This window comes from Strix uralensis, chromosome 14 (assembly GCF_047716275.1).
Source record: "Strix uralensis isolate ZFMK-TIS-50842 chromosome 14, bStrUra1, whole genome shotgun sequence".
In the NCBI taxonomy this organism is placed as follows: Eukaryota; Metazoa; Chordata; class Aves; order Strigiformes; family Strigidae; genus Strix; species Strix uralensis.
The window spans coordinates 20,821,605-20,837,910 of record NC_133985.1 but is presented as its reverse complement, the minus strand read 5'-3'; the positions used below and the strand labels follow the sequence as shown (position 1 = coordinate 20,837,910).

The 16,306-nt window shown below is 50.4% G+C and overlaps 1 protein-coding gene across 4 annotated transcripts in view; it reads left to right on the top strand.

Moving 5' to 3' along the window:
- Positions 1–7,761, top strand: part of JADE2 (jade family PHD finger 2) — an 83,830-nt gene extending 76,069 nt beyond the window's left edge. For 3 of the 4 annotated variants that reach the window (XM_074883738.1, XM_074883740.1, XM_074883739.1), the window contains exons 11-12: positions 637–765; positions 3,219–7,761. In XM_074883738.1, coding sequence (XP_074739839.1) covers positions 637–765; positions 3,219–4,081 — 992 coding nt within the window. In that variant the 3' untranslated portion in view covers positions 4,082–7,761. The remainder of the gene's footprint in view (positions 1–636; positions 766–3,218) is intronic. The other variant, XM_074883742.1, reaches the window with a different exon arrangement.
- Positions 7,762–16,306: the final 8,545 nt, after the last annotated feature.

The following is a 16,306-nucleotide window of genomic DNA, read 5'->3' as shown; positions in this document are numbered from 1 at the left end:
CTTTCCTACCCCATTTATTTACGCTCAATACAGTGCTTAAGTTTTACAGCTCTGGGTTTTTTTCACTCCCTCACAGTATGAGTGTGAGCAGTTACTATCACTGAAAGGTCAAATCAAATCAGAGTCTGCTTTAAACCGCTGCCAGTACCCTTGCTGTCAGATGGCTTTGCAGCTGAATCCCTCTGGGAGATGCTCGTGTCCGTGATGGGTGACACACTGCTGGGTTTGGAGGTCCCCATGCCTCCCGGAAGGTGTCTGAGGGTTCAGGGTTACTCCCTTCTGCTCCCACAGGTCCTCACCCCAAAGCCACAGTCCAGGGGGGCATGTTGGTGGCTGTAGGGTCTCCAGTGAGGCACCTGCCTTCAGCAGGACTGCTCCTGCAGCCCCGTTAAGTTCACGGCCAAGGCCCAAACCTCTTTTTTATATAACCTACGGGATTCAGGTTTTCTTAAGATGTAGAGACTTTAGCCTGCACTTGACCAAAAGGTGGCTGCTGTTCTCCCTTTGGCTTGGAGTAGTTTGCAGGTCTGATCCAGGTCTCCGCTACAGGGGTGTGCCCCAGGGGAACTTGCTCACCGCAGCATCCCTGATGCCTCGTCTCACATGGAGTTTTCCTTTTTTTCTAAAAAATGCCAGAACAAACTGGGAAGAAGACAAAGGGTAAGAAAAGTGACCCAAGAAGGAAAGGAAGAGATGGTAGAAAAAATAGTCCCGAGAAGAAAGAGAAAAGGAAATCAGTCAACGAAACTGTATTGGGACAACTGGGTAAGTCTGATTTTATGGGCGCAGAGTTGACCCGTGGCGCTGGAGGCTCCCAGTTTCAGGGAGCAGGGTTAAGAGTCCCAGGCCCTGATCCCTCCTGCACGTACACGGTGGAGTTACACCCCAGGCTGTGGGAGCCTCTTCCATCTCTCCTTTGTGGGCATCAGCCCGACTTACTGAGGTCCTACGGGAGAGATCACATCAGAGACGTGGTCCCTGGTGGAGCACGGGGTGTAAAATTCCCCCCACTGCTTGCACCCAGATTGGGAGAATGTGTTACAAAACCTGCGATGTGCTGCTGAAGCACAGTTTTGCTTTCTGGTGATAAAATCAGACTTACCCACCCTGCAGTAGGACTTAAGCCCTCGTATCTTCTGTGCTGTGAATTCAGCACATGGGCTATGCATTGTCATGGCAGATACTGTCCAGGACTGTGTGGTTGAGCTGGTTGTGCCGGCGGTCTGGGAGCTTCCAGGAGGCAGGCACAAAGCGTGCCCGGGCTCTTGAATTTGCTCAGGGGGCAAGGAGATGCAGGCTGGCTCTGCGGATGCTTCACCCATCCCCAGCTCTTCCCCATCAGCTACAACTCAGCAGCAGACGGGACTGGGGGGGGAAGTGAAAAAAAACAGTACAAAAAGGTCTTTTTTGACAAGGTGCTGGATAACTGCATATGGTTTTTAGACGGATTTGGGTTTTTGTTCAACTTCTTCAGACGCTGTCACTTCTGCCAACACGTGAGGCAGGAGGTGATGAGTTCACTTGTTCTCAGCTGCCCTGTGGATGCACAGGGGGTGCAGTGGTCCCGTGGGGCTTTTGGACAGTCTGGAGTTGTTAGAAAACCTTCCTGGGAGTACAGAGAATTTCTCTGGGAGATCTGGGGGTCTGGGCCACCCTGCCTTGCTCTGCTTTGCCCATGACTCGCCCCGAGCTCTGCTGCTTTCTGTTCATCTTAAAGCTGCTGGGTTTTAGGCAGGAGCCCCTTTGGAAATGGAGCTTTTGCAACTCATCCTGTCTGCACTGTTCTCTGCTAAAGAAACTTTGGATTTTCTGGAGCAAATTCCATCAAATGATGGAGGGCTGGGGCATCTCCACTGCTGCGAGCCAGGGAAACCAGGCAGCTGACCTAAAGCTTCACCAGGGTCTTGTAACCTGCTGGATTTTAAGGGCTTGAAGCATCCCTTGGGGCTGCAGTCATCACAGAAGGGCTGGGGGAAGGCGAGCTTGGCAGCGCCCTTGCCAGCAAGACCTTGGGCTGTTGGGTGCCTGGGTACCACGTGATGCCCTAAGTTCATCCCTGCTTCTGCTTCTCCCTCCCTGCATCGGGGGTACCAGGGTGGGAGGGCTGTCTTCTCCAAAAGGACCTACCAGGAGGTGCAAGACAGCCACCGTGACAGTGTCACCTCCAAGGGGGGATCCGACCTGACCGACCTCCCCAGTGCAGCCCTGGCCTTGCGCAGGGTGTTTTGTTTGTCCCCACTGTGGTGGTCGCTCAGTGTGGAGGTGTGGGGTCACGTCTCGCTGCTCACAGGGGAGGGTGATGCCAAGATGTCATCGAGACCGGCCGATGCTGTGGGCGTGAGTCACCCTGCCCGTGCCACTGTTCTTTCCCTCTTTTGTTGCTAGACTGGCTGCTTTGAAAGGAAAGCCCTTACCTGAAACCAAAAATCAAACCTAATTTTTCCTCCATTCCTAAAACCAGCTCTGATGTTGAACCCATAGGTCGCTGTTTCTGGGATCAAAACTGCAGGTGCTTGTGCAGGTGCACGCCTTTCCTGTTGCTCATTAGACCCAGCCCAGCCTCTCAGAGAGAAATATTAGCAAGTTTTTCAGCTTTTTCCATTCCAGCCTATCATCTCTGCTCCTCCTCTTCAGTTTTCACGCCTCTCGAGTATTCAGAGATGTTCTCAGACCTGCCTCCTGCCCTCCCTGCTTTGCACACAGATGTAGCACCAGTCCCATCACCCCACTGACCGCCTGGCTCGGGTGATCTCTGGGCTTCTGGCAGCACGTGGTGGCCCGGCGGCAGCTTCTCCCTGGGGAGCTTGTCACCCCTCACCGGGACACAAGTCCTGCTCTGGTAGCTGTCACCAAATTTTTAGGCTTACACCTGGGTTGTTTGTCTGCTGCCTTTGCATGGGAATGTATTTTCCACTCGTGCTGAGGTGGGTTGGGACTTGGCATCTTCTCTGCAGAAAGATGCTCAGTTTAGATGTGAGGTTTGTGGAGCGTTGGATGTGGGGAACCACTCGGGTTGTTGTGCTGTGACCTCAGTGAACCCCAAATTCAGCATTAGTGCTGGAGTAGACCCTCTTCTGTGTCCTGATGTGGTGTGTTATGATTGACTTTTTGAGCATTTTTCTGGTGCCGGGGAGTTTGTCTGAAGTTGGTGGTGGTGTCAAAGGGCAGCATGGCTGTTCCTGGCTTCTGAGGCAACCTTCCACTTTTGTTTTTTCCAGGCTTGTCGACCTCCTTCCCCATCGATGGGACCTTCTTCAACAGCTGGTTGGCACAGTCCGTCCAGATCACCGCCGAGAACATGGCGATGAGCGAGTGGTCCCTCAACAACGCCCACCACGAGGACAGCACCCCCGGCCTCTCCGAGGAGCTCCTCCAGGACGAGGAGACCTTGCTGAGCTTCATGATGGACCATTCCCTCAGGTCCCCGTTCAAACAGAGCGAGGCCACAAAGAAAGTGAAAAGCAAAACGAGAACGAACACTAAGAAAAAGCTGCCCAGGAGCAGCCCCCCCGCCGTGGGTGGGAGCCACCCAGAGAGCTCGGAGCCCTGGACTAACAACGCCAGCGACTTGTCGGATGACGCCACTAAGCCCTTGGCTTCGGATTCCAGACCCAGCAAGTCGGAGAAAGGAGCAGCGAAGCTTCCCACCGACCGCAAAGGGACGGGCGAGGCGAAAAAGGCGGCCAAGAAGGGCTCTCTCCCGAAAACCGGCGAGCCTCACCCCTCGGCCGGGGCGAGGGGCTGCATCAGTAAGGAGGAGGAGGAGGAGGAGGAGACGCCGCGCTGCGCTCAGCCGGAGCCCAGCCCCGCGGCCAAAGTGCCTGACTCCATAGGTAGCCCCAAAACCGTCGTGCGGTTCAAATTACCAAAGGAGAGCCGAGGGACTCGGAGGTCGCAGCCCCCCAAGCCCGACGGCGCCGGCGGAGCTCCCTTGCGTCGTTTCGACGCCGAGACGGACGGCTACTTCTCCGACGCAGAGATGAGCGACTCGGACGGGGAGTCCCGCGGTGGCAGGGCGCAGCGGGGCCAGCTGGATGCAGCCAGCGAGGACATCGTCAGGATGAGCATCCTGGCATCCTAACTCCTCCCAACCACGCTGGCTCGACGAGGCCTCAACCCAGTTACAACTGCCATGTCCAGTTTCTGCCTGGTATCATAGCAAGGGGAGTTTTTAATATGTGTATATAGTTGGAAATTCGGCACTGTTGTCTTTCTCTTCTCTATACGCCTGAGATACAGCTTCAGCTTCACCAACATCGATGACCGTGACAGTAGTGGTCCCTCCCCGGCTCCCTGCCAGCCCCCACTTCCCGGGAACGCGAGCCGGCGCCCGGCGGGACCGATGCCGAGGGTGCCGAAAGGGCGGAGTGTGCCGGTACTTGTGCTTCCTGCAGGGATGACAGTTTAAATAATGGGCATTATTTGAAGAGGGGTGGATTTCTGCCTGGGACGGTTGCCCCTGGAGCAGGGAGCGAGCGGAGGGTACAGTAGCGGCCAGCTGTGGGAGGGGAAATACCCGCCGGTGTGCGCGTATACGAGGAAGCAAAATAAGCGATACTAAAATAAATAATGACTAAAGCACAAAAAGCTTGTCGGAGGAAAGCGCTTGGGGTGGAAGAGAGCAATGTTACATTTCTATTTTTAGAAAAAAAACCAAACTCGGTCATTATTTTTCCCCTCACCTTTCCATCTGGTTGGGATCCATCCAGAGGCCAGGATGCAAAATTTCTCCCCATCCCTGCCCTGTGGGTCAACCCCATTGAGGTCGTTAGAAAAAAACTGAAGTGATTTTCTCAGGTGAATTGATCAGCTGTTAGCAAGCTGGAAAATGGAAATGTGGGGTAGGATGGAGGAGAAAAGCATCCTTTAAAAACACCGTGGGGAGTCGGAGTTGGTTTAACCCAGGAGGTTGAGTGAAGTTTTTCTGCCCATGCTTCTCTCCGATGGCTGCCATGGTCCCACCGTGCCGGGGTGGCACGTTTGAAATCCCCTTTGCACAACGAAATGCTTGGCCCCGAGGCCAAACGTACCGTCACCGGGGGGAGATGGAAACGCTTCCCTTCACCATTTTGTTTTCCTACTAAACGCTACAATGGAAATGGTGAATTTATTCCTCCCCATCCTTTTTTTTTTTTTTTTATTCCTTAAGTCCTGGTTACAAGCTGTTGACTCGTGGGAGGGTGATTCACAGAAGCTGACATTATAAATATTACAATAATTTAATGCATAAAATGTCCCCAATAAGCCTTAAATGTTGTTTAAAAGCCCATGTTACCTACAAGTCAGGCGAATTTCCATGTTTGCACTTAATTGCACCATTACTTCGGTTTTGGCTTCAAAGGTCACAGTTAAGTCGTGCTACGTGTTTTATTGGAGTGACCCCAGTGTGAGCTCAGGGAACAAAAAAAAAAGGAATTCACTGAAACTTTTGTTGTTGTTGTTTTTTAAAAATAAAAAATGTTTAAAAAAAAAAACTAAAAAAAAAACCAAACCTGGGACACTTCTGCAACCGGTTAAACCCATCACTAAACAAAAAAACCTTGCAATTGTCAAACCAATCAGTCAAATAATTTTGTGGATGCCAAAGAATATTTTGACAGTCAAGCAGCACAGCCAGAAACCGGAAACTTGTCATTACAAAAAAAATTGGAAGTTATTTAGCAACAAAGGATTAAAGACACACTCATAACACACTGCTGCGGCGTTAGGTTCCAAGCTTGCTCCGAGGGATGCTGCTGCTCCGAGACCGCATCCTGCCATTTTGATTTCCGATGCTTTTTGCTCATTTCACTGTGAGCTTTCTTTTGAAACTCTGAGACTCCTTCAATTGATGTTTTAGAGTAGATCATCTTTATCAGCCTTCCAAAGTCCTTATTATTGATAAAATTGCAGCAAAGATAAGCGATGACAGCCTAGCTCATCCCAGGCATGGCGAGCGGCGGGGCCTTTGGGTCGGATGCTGAGCGCCTGCACCCAGCCCTGGCTAAGCCCAACACTAACCCGGCTGAGACTGACCATGCCTGGGGAGGAATCTTCCTCAGATGGGAAAAATGTTACACAAGTTAGCAGGAAAAAAAAAACCAAACCACACAACAGAAAATCAACAAAACGGGAACTACCTTTGTTATAAATTAGCATAATCCATTGAGGTTGGAAATGAAAATCTGCTCATTAATTAAGGCTCAGTATGTTCAGATAATGTTAAATACAGTAAATAGGACTTAGTTTATCAGGCTTGCTAGCTTTAGCTACAGTATCCTAGTATAAGAGTCATAACAATAATCAATATGCTGCCTTTTAATGAATCTTGCTTCCGTGTGCTTCACTCAATTATGGTTAAAAAAAAAAAAGCAATCCACAAATTTCACTGTACACAGCTCCATTCATCAGCTTCTGCACTACTTGTCTTCTCAGTACAGGAAAGCAAAGAGGGGGAGACTTTAAAGAACAACCAACCCAGCACCGCCAGCACCAGGCAATAAAACAGTTTGAAACACTCCCAAAACATCGAGAGACAGCGGTTAGGTGGGGAAGGCTAAAGGGGGCTGGTGGGGCATGTCAAAACCGGGGAGGAGAAGGGGGTGGGGGGAAGAGAGAGGAGAAGAGGGGCTCTCATGAGGGACTGAGCGAGGGCTGGACTGCAGCAGGCCGGCTGCAGCCCCCCTGGTGCATCCCCTGCCCGGTGCATCCTCACCACCGCCTCAGAGCAGGGGAGCCTGGCGTTCAGGAGAGAAAATGCACAAGGAAAATATTTTTGATGTTACTGTAAATGTATTTTGAAATGAATAGAAAGAAAAAAAAAAAGGGTTTATTTTAGTAGAGAAATGTTGTCTTTTAAGATGTATAAACTGCAGGAATCGACATTTGCACTGTAAGAGCACCCGTTTCCTTGGAGAAGCAGCAGCCCTTGTAGGTGAGATGAGGATGCAAACAGCATCATGCCCTGACCGTGGAGCACAGCCCCAACACCAACCCCAGCCCCAATGGCTGCAGGAGTTTCCCGAGGACAGCTCCAATTCCACACGCCCATTTTCCCCCACACCCAATTTTAATTTTAATTTAATTTTTTTTTTTTTCCTTGCACCTATTTTATGGGGTTTGGATGCCTGCTGTCCCACGGAGCTTGCCCCAAGGCAGGGTGCAGAACAGAGCCGGGAGGTGAGGGTGGGATGCGGGAGCAGCTGCTGCTGCAGGACAGGGCGTGAGGTTTGGTTGTTCTTTAAGGAAATCCCCCCGCAGTTTGCGCCATTCCACATCCAAAACAGACCCACTTCACATCAGTTACAGGAAACGATATGAATGTCACAGGAGGAGAAACCCTTCTGTTTTCTTTGTTTCAAAGAACGTGATGTGCCATTTGTTAATATAAAAGAGAAATATTGAAAATATATTGAAAAGAGCAATTTTAAATTATTTTTGGCTTATGTTGCAATATTTATTTTCTTGTATTAGAAATTCCTTTGTAGAGAAAAAATGTATTTTTCATTAATGCAAAAACCTATTTCTCCTTTTTGTACATTTTCCATGTTAGTTAATCCTTAAAGCAATATAATGTTATCAAACTCGTTCTGTGTGAGACTGTATTATGCATGCTATTTGTGTTGCCTTGGAATAGCTCTGTCTGCCATTATTTTCATCCTGTTTAGATACAGTGTATGCTTTAATACACATTGGGACCATGGCCCATTGCTTATGAAAAAAACCCTTTGCATTCCTCAATGTGTTGGCAAATGCAGTCAATAAAGCAGTGTTTTCTGTGTACCTCCGTGTCGGCGTAGTGAGCAAGGGCACACAGAGCAAAGTCACCCGGGGACCAGAGGGCCCGTCGGAGCATCCCAGGGGATGCAGCTCTGTGCGTGGGGATGCGGAGCTGCTCCGGCCCTGCTGATGCAGCCACTGTCTGCCCGCGAATAGCAAATTTCCAAATTGTGTTTCCATTTACATTTCCGTTGCCAGACCTCAGCGAGCCCTCGGGGAGCTTGGCTGGAGACTTTTGAAGCTTGGCTGGAGACTTTTGTCGGTGCTGGAGGGGAGACCCCAAGCAAGAGGGTGCTCACAAAGTCCCCTGTGCCTCAAAGTTTCTGGAATTCAAGGAAACCACCTTTCTCGTGGAGATTTAAATCTTGTTTTGCAGACTTGGAGCAAAACACACAGGTGAAGCCCCACTGCGAGCCAGGAGATTCAGAGGAGCAGCCTCTTGCAGCAGGCGAGGAAACACACTTATATTTGCTGTTCACAAGAGTGAAAAGCTGTGAAATCCAAACTACTACAGCAATACGTTGCTGTAAGATGCTGCAAATACTCGAGCTGGGCGGTGGGGCTGGGTGCCAGGATCCCCCCCCGTGAGTGGGAGACAGGTGGCCACGTCATCGGGGCGGGCAGTTAGTCATCAAGGAATGGCTGGCCAGTGGCTCTTTTACCTTTTTAGCATTTCCTGTAAAATTGACCAAGTGGCCAAGCTGCTGAAGGAAAATGAGATATTTAATAGACATACTTTGTTCAATTTATTACCAAAAAGTGATTAATTGGGGAAGTCACGTTCCATGGTGAAGATGGTGCTAAAATCATCAATCTGAGATGGGCCTTCTGGGGGATGGGGGAAAGAAGAGAAGGAAATCCACCTGTAAACTACCATGGCCTTATATTTTGCTCTTAAATGGAAAGGAAAAGCATCAGTTTATTGGAAACTAAGGATTTTATTATGGGCTGTGTTATTGGCACAGCTCTCCAGGCACCCCAGTGATGAACTTGAACTTCTGGCCAGTCCACGAAGCCCCATGGTGCAGGCACAATGCCCACAGCATCCTGCATGAACCCATCTGTCCAAAGCTGGTCCAAGAGTTGTCTTCTGTAGTAAGTTTTTCACCTGTACAAGGCAGGGAGATGTGAAAGAGTTCGAGTTTGTAAAGCAGGGAGCGAGGCCAGCCTGCTCTGCTCCTGGTTGGAGAAAACCCCTTTGGTTTTACAGCACATAGGGTTTCCCTGTGTTTCTTGCCTGGGGTTTGCCTATAGTAACCTCATCACAGATAGTGCTGAATGCCTCGATCTGGAGCGAGAAGGCAAAGAATCATTTCAGTTTAATTGCAAAACAAATGTTAGGTTATTCCCTCTATGTTTTGCATAAGGATTGCAAGTGCCACCATAAATACTAAAGGGGCAACTATGCCCCGGTATCAGTAAATCATCAGCAACAGATGTGAAACTGAATTAATTTCCTTTCAGCTTATCCTGAAAGAATTGCAGTAAGATCTTGTTTTATTGTGTTTGATTAAGTGCTAGTGGTATAACATAATTTCCCCTAACCATTAAAAACACTGGTGCTGTACTTCTGCATAAACGCCTCTAATGCGATGAGATGTATTTAATATTTACTCTTCCAAAGTTAATACATTTAGGGGAGACATTTTGTGTGCTAAAAATAGTTCCTTGGTCTTGGATTTCCATGTAGGGCTGTGAAGTGATGTATCTGCTGTGATTGCAACCGATGAATAAGAAAAAAGCCCTCTAAAAAAATAAACAAACCTATGACTAACCCACAAAGCAACTCCAGCCAACGCTGACCCTGGCTGAACCAGCTGGGTTTCACAAGCATTGCCTCTGCCTTGACGTCTTGCCCGTCCCAAACTCCACTTGACAAACTCATTCCCTGTTCATTTAATGCACAAGTTAAAAATAGACTCCTGCGGGCGACGTGGAGGGTTTAACCAGGCCCCTTGTTTCGTGGAGGATTAGGGTGATGTGGAGTGATGAGATGGGGCTGGTTTTGCTTGCTGGCAGCTCTTTCTGCTCCTGTGATGGCTCCGAACTCTGGAGATCATCCATGGAGTCGTGGTGGGGTGCTCAGCCCCCAGCCAAGAGCTTTTGGGGGCATAAAGTGAGCCCATGGCTTTGCCCGTATCAATTCCTCATCCATGGGAGGCTGCTGCAGGTGCTGATCCTGGACCTTGTCTGCACAGGAATATAAATCATGCAAATGGCAACCAACTTATCGGGGAATTAGAAAGAGGTAGGAGGAATATATCCCCCTTCTGAAGTCAGGAGTCGGGTGCAGGGGGTGTTGTTTGTGCTGTGGCTACCCTGAGAAATGAGCCCTGGCGGTGTCCATGAGCTCTACTGATGCCGGCAGTGGTGGGATGGAGTTTCCCAAAGTGGTGGGACGGCATTTCCTGAAGTGGTGGGATGGCATTTCCCAGCCAGACCCACTCTGCTGAGTATCAGACGCAGCATTTTCGTTCGGGAGTAGCTGCTGTACATCCAGAGGTAATAAAGATTAAAGTAATTGACTGCCTGTGCTTATATGTTAAGTGGTACTTTATAATGCTGACACTGAACACTAGGAGAAAATGCAGAGGTTAAAATATTGCTGTTACGGCTTGGTCATTAGCAGTCCTGCAATGAGCTTGAAATGGTCTGATCAATGAAATGGAGTTTTTCCTGGGAGAAAGGCAGGTCAAAGAGCAAAATAACACATCTGCAGCCATAACTCGCAGGAAAATGATTCTCAGAAGGGAGATGCTGTGTTTGTTTAGGACGCTGCTGCCATTGGAGCAGGACACCAGTCATCCACGTGCTCTGCCGCCGTCCAAGCATCCCCCTGTGCTGGCTGGAGTGCTGTGAGCAGCTCCAGGCACCCTGCAAGTGAGAGAAAACCTGCGGAAAACAAGATACCGAAACTCCTTCCAAGAAGGCTTCAGCTAAAAATAGGTGTTTGTTGTATAGGATACCACAAATAACCCTGACGCTGCGCAGAGGGACCGGCAGGCGGGGGATAAATTCCTGCCCTTAATAAGCAAGCAGGATCAATAAAGCATTTCTAAAAGAGGGAAATCAGCAATTTTCGCAGCTCCAGCTTTAAAATGACTAAGTTTGGGGGATAAGGGATAGCAGCAAGGATGCCAGTCCTTGTGCCGCGCATTCCCAAAGAGAGCTTGAGCCAGGTGTCATCCTGGGGGACACAGGGACACCCAGAGAGGCCAGCACACAGACCTGGGGTGGGCTTGTCCCCCTGAAGGGCTTTCTGGAGATCTGCGGGGAACGAGCTGGTTCCAATCAGCTTTTTAAACCCACCATACAGAGATCACCCTCCAGAGCAGCGCAGAGCCAAGAAGCATCACTGCATGGCCAAAGACAGGTCAGGGACACGCATCCCCTGTGCCCCGAGCATCACCTCCTCGGCACCAGCTCTTCTCTAGCAGCAAGAGGGATTCATGGCTGATTTTTTTAGGCTTTCTGAGGTACAAGAATGTCGAGGCACAGTCAATTGCAGAGCAGCAGCGCTGCCGTTTATCAGCATGGCAAGAGCCAGGAGTGTGCCAAGCCGTGAGGACTTTGGTCATTCCTCCGATTTGAAGCCTGTGAGCATCTCCCCAGTCCTCTCTATGTGCTAGACAACAGCTATAAAACTGGTTCATATAAATACACCAGGAGGAAGAAGCGCTATAAATAGCCGAGATCCCGGAGCACGGGCTGGGAGCAGCATGGGCACGGCACAGCACCAGCACAACCGGAGCCGAGAGCGGCCGTGCCTCCCCCACACCAGCACCAACCACAGCCACCTCTCAACATCCCACCAGCCCACCTGCCAGGCCTGTGCAGCATTTTCCATCCCAAGCATTAGAAAATAGCTGGTGATGATGAAGTAACTGCCCCACCTGACACCAAGGGAGATGTCACTGCCGCCTCCAGCTCACAGCTCTTCTCTACGGCTGGAAAACATGACCTGAACTTTGAAACTCGACAAATTTGGCCCCTACAAGGGGGAGCAGCTGGGGTGGAAAATACCCTGCAAAGGTATTTCCATCCAGCTCCTGCAAAGGTGAAGCTGGATGAAAGGGAGAGGGGATGTGGTCTGTTTGGGAGCAACCAGCCACCAGCATATGTTATGGCAGTAACTAAATATAATTATCACTTGAAGACACCCTCAAGCTGGGAAAAGACTTAACTGCAGTGCTGACACAGATTATTCTCGGCATCGGTGAGTGGTCGCAGGTAAAAAGAAAATCTCTTTGGAGCATGAAGTGTTTCTGCAGTGCCTAGCAAGACCCAAGCGAGAGGTGGCTGCTTGGGCCATCACCTTCTCTGAGGGAGAGGAGGAAGATGCTTCAGGGTGGGGAAAAGCCCCCGAGCAGCGCGGGCGGCAGCAGCCACGCTGGGTCAGGAGCAGCAGAGCTGTCTGGGTGCTTGGGATGGCACTGACAGCCCAGCGCAGTGCTGGGCATTCCCTGGAAAGCCCAGCGACAGTGCAGACCTGACCTCAACAGGGATTGCAAATGGCTGGTGAATAACTTTCCTGTAAAGTCATTTGTTCAGCCTGTCCCTTATAAACCTCCTCTGCTCGCCAAACACTGCTGGGAGCAAAGCAAGGAACAAGCGATCGGCTCCAAACCTCAGAGGGATGATCTCCTTTCCAAGCCTGGTTGGGCTGAGCTCTACCTACTTTCCAGCACTTTAAAAACTAGTTAAATTAGCTTGTCTAGCTCAGGCATTCAAAGTTTCCCAGATTGAGTGGCGATGCGAACCCCGCAGGTACTGTACACTGTGGTGTTCTTGTTCTTGCCGATCTTCTTGTCTTTTACCTAATATTTAGATGTTGAGCGACTCCTTATTTAACTGCACCATCTTATCTGTGCGATACAAATCTGCAGCTGTGACATTTCAGGCTTATTGCCTTTGCAGCATCTGTAATAACAGAAGGATGAAAAATGTCAACATGCGTATGGGACAAGGCAAATATGCACTGAGTATTTGGGGTTGTTCTACACAGAGAAAAAAGATAATGGATTGTTTCCCATGAGACGAGTACAGCAGTTGCAAGGGGAAAAAAAAGGTTGGCTCTGAGTGTTTTTATTGCTCTAGCCCTCCCTGCCCACCTCCCCTCTGGGTCTCGGCAGTGTCCCAGCAGGAAAGCTGGAAAAGAGCCCGTTAAATGCAAGGCACAATACGGCAAACCACCGGGAAACCCAGCAAAGTCTATGTCAAAATGTCCCTTTTGCAGCTCTGCTTGCAAGGTTGCATTTGGGTTTGGTGGTAAATAACAGGAGAGTAATGGTAAGCTGCTCAGCTTTCATGGTGGTTTTCTCTGAACTTCTTCAAAGAGAAGGCAAATTTTGGCTAAGGTGCCTTAAGAGCAAAATTAAAAGTAGTTTTAAAGGCTAAAAACTTCACCAAGAGGACTGTTTTGGACTGGAACAGGGTGTGCGGTGGCCAGGAAGCTCAGGAGTAAGATGGGTGCATCTGCAGCTCCTGGCAGAAATGCCTAATGGCCCGATAGTCAGCAAAACTAAGACAGAGTCTGGACGAGATGCTGAAAAATGTTTGTTCCTTCATTTTGGGGGAAATGGTCTGGATAAATCAACAGACTCTTTTTTTTCCCTTTCTTTCCTCTGGCTTTTGTTCAGCGCCAATGATGCCAGTTTCTGCCAGTGGCTCTGCTTTCCCTGCCGGGTGCAGAAGGAAGGGGCCAACGCACCCACAGGGACAACACGTCACCTTTGGGGTAGTTCATCACCAACAACAGCCCCATCTGCACCCTAAGCCAAGCCCAGCTCCTCCGGGACCATGCACAAGTGAAGATGAAGGGGTGCAGTGCTGGTTGGATTAATTGCAGTGGGGACTCTGTTTTTTTCCAATCTCCTGGCACCTGGGGGCTGCTCATCTGCAGGGAGTCCCTTGACCCTGGCTGCTTTTATGGACTGCATAGACTAAGAGCAGATTTATTTCCCAAATGAAATATTAACCTCGGTGTAACTCTCTGCTTTCTAATGAGGAGACATAGGATGCCATTTACCAGCTTAGGAGACTGCTCGCTGGCTTTTTTTATACTTTCATAAAATCTTTGGCATAGCTAAGGATTCCCATCTCCTTTCAATTAAGTGGGCAACACCACCTGCTTGAGCAAACAGAATTACCTTACACTAACAAACACGTGGCTAAGCGAGCCCAAGGGCAGCACTGCCTGCAAGCCAGAAGGAAATACGCTCGGACCCTCCCAAAGATCACATTTCGGCTGATTTCCCAGTCTGAAGGTAGTGTTTGCTGGCTGCTGAAAAAGAGATGGGATGCCGGGGACTGGCAGCAGTGAACTCATCACGCATTTACAAACTCATTTTGCATTTTTGGTTTCTGTATGTATCAATGAAAAGGATTTGTTGGAAATGAGGGAATCGGGGCACAGGGAGAGGTTTGCTGACTGCGGCTTGTGTGGATCTGAAGGGCTGTGCCACTGGGGTAAATAAGCAAGGAATTAGCTCATTACTGAGTGAACCAGGAGTTGGTTCCCAGCAGCCACTGAAACATCTCCCAGACTCGGCCATCAACTAAACCCAGCTCGAATGAGCTTTCACAGCTCTCTGGAGGTAAGTGGCAGGAGTGAAGGTCTCACTGACAAAACATCTTCATCCTCTTCGCTTCACTTTGTGTCTCTTTGCCTTTCCTGGGAAGGCACGTGGGGCCGGGGCCGTGTACCCCCCCATTGGACATTGGCACTTGGCACAGGGCTGTCCCCACAAGGACGCTTCCTCAAGCTGGTACAAGCGGAAATCCTGCCGCAGGCAGCAGTTTCATCTACATTTTGCTCTGAGACTTTGACTCATCCCAACCTGAAAGTCAGAATGAAACTCACGGCGGAGGGGGAGGGATCCGAAACACCGAAACCCGGGGGAGGCTTGCAGAGGGCTGACACCGGCTCACCGGTGACCTCCAACAGCCAGTCCCTCTGTGTCCAAGCCTGGCCTCACGTGGGTGCTGCAGCCCCTTTTAGGATGCTCTTGGACCCGATCCGAGCAAGCGGACTGACAGGCTCGGCTCCTCCTTGGAGGAATATTTTTCAACCTGTGGCACCGTCAAATGTAAACCTAAAGGAAAAGCCCAGATTGAAACACTGCTGTGGCCGACCCAGCCCCGGCTCTGCTCCTCTAATGACTGGCCCAAATTCCCCAGCCAGCACTGCTGGCTTTGCCCCACACAAATGCCCTGCACAGCTGAGCTCTGCCGCAGCTCGGTGCAGCATAGCAGCACGGGGGAATGCCCAGCTCCCACTCCAACATATGCAATTATGACCCCAAATTATCAAGACAGAGAAAATAACATCCCCTTCCTAACCGAGACAAGGAGCCCACAGTGCTGCCTGTCCCAGTCAGGGCTCAGCCCCCGCCTTTCCCTTCCCCAGGGCCATCGTCTCCCCTCGGTGCAGTTTTGGCACCTTCACCTGAGGAAGGGGAGGGAGGGGAAGGCATCACTCGGCGACACCGAGAGCATCATCTTCCCCGCAAAACGCATGAGTCATCTCCGCAACGCGCAGCCGGTGTCAGCCCCAGACACAGGATCCCAGCACTCTGCCCACACGCTGCTGAAGAGAGCCAGCCAAAATGAGCATGTTTGGCTTCCCGGCAGCACCCGGCCCCCTCCTTCCTTCCTTCCCCCGCCGCCACTTTCAACAGCCACCAGCTCTGCTCGAAAGGATGCTGCTTTTCAGAAAGCTTTTTTTTTATTTTTTTGCGGTCGATCTGGGCCAGCTGGCTTCAGAAGGAAAAACTGGGGCTTATCCCCCCCCCTCCCCGCCCTTCCCTGAGTTATACACGCAGCTCTCCAAGCAGTTTGTGTTGGGTCTAATGCGATGGAGAGAGGCTTTGCTCCAAGAGAGCTTCCCCTCGCTACTGCACACACGCTCCGCGCTGGCAGCACAGCCCTGCTGAGCACCTTTCACACCCCAGCAGCAGGGATGGGGACAAGGATGGTCATGGGGACAAGGACAGGGATGGAGACCCCTGAAGTACACCAGAATGTTCAGCCTGAGGACCGTCATCTTCCCGGTGCTCTGTGCATGCAGCACTCTTTGCTTAATGATGAAAACAGTGTGAAGATCTTACTGCAATAATTTCACAATTTCTCAAGTGTAATTTGATGGCAAAGTGGCACTCCAGCCCTGAAGGCAGGCGATCACGCTGCAGAGCGTGCCAGAGCCATCACTGCTCCTCCAAATGACACCGGGTTGTCCCCATGCATCCGTCCTAACGCCTCACCGCCTGGCAAGCCAGTGGGTGGGAGCCAGGCTGGATCTAGCAAAATAAATCCATAAATAAATAAAACCCTCAGAAAATGCAACACTCAGCCTGCTGCAGGTAGGGCTTGCCTCACATCACTCCAGCTCACTCAGCCCAGCCACCCCCAGGATGGACAGGAGCCGGAGTGACCCAAAGGGATGTGGGGCTGTGCATGAAAGAGTGGTTTTTGTAGTAGCAGCACATAGGAATTGCTCTTTTCTGCAGAAATATGAGGCCCCAGCAAGGTCACTGGCCAAGGTCCCCAC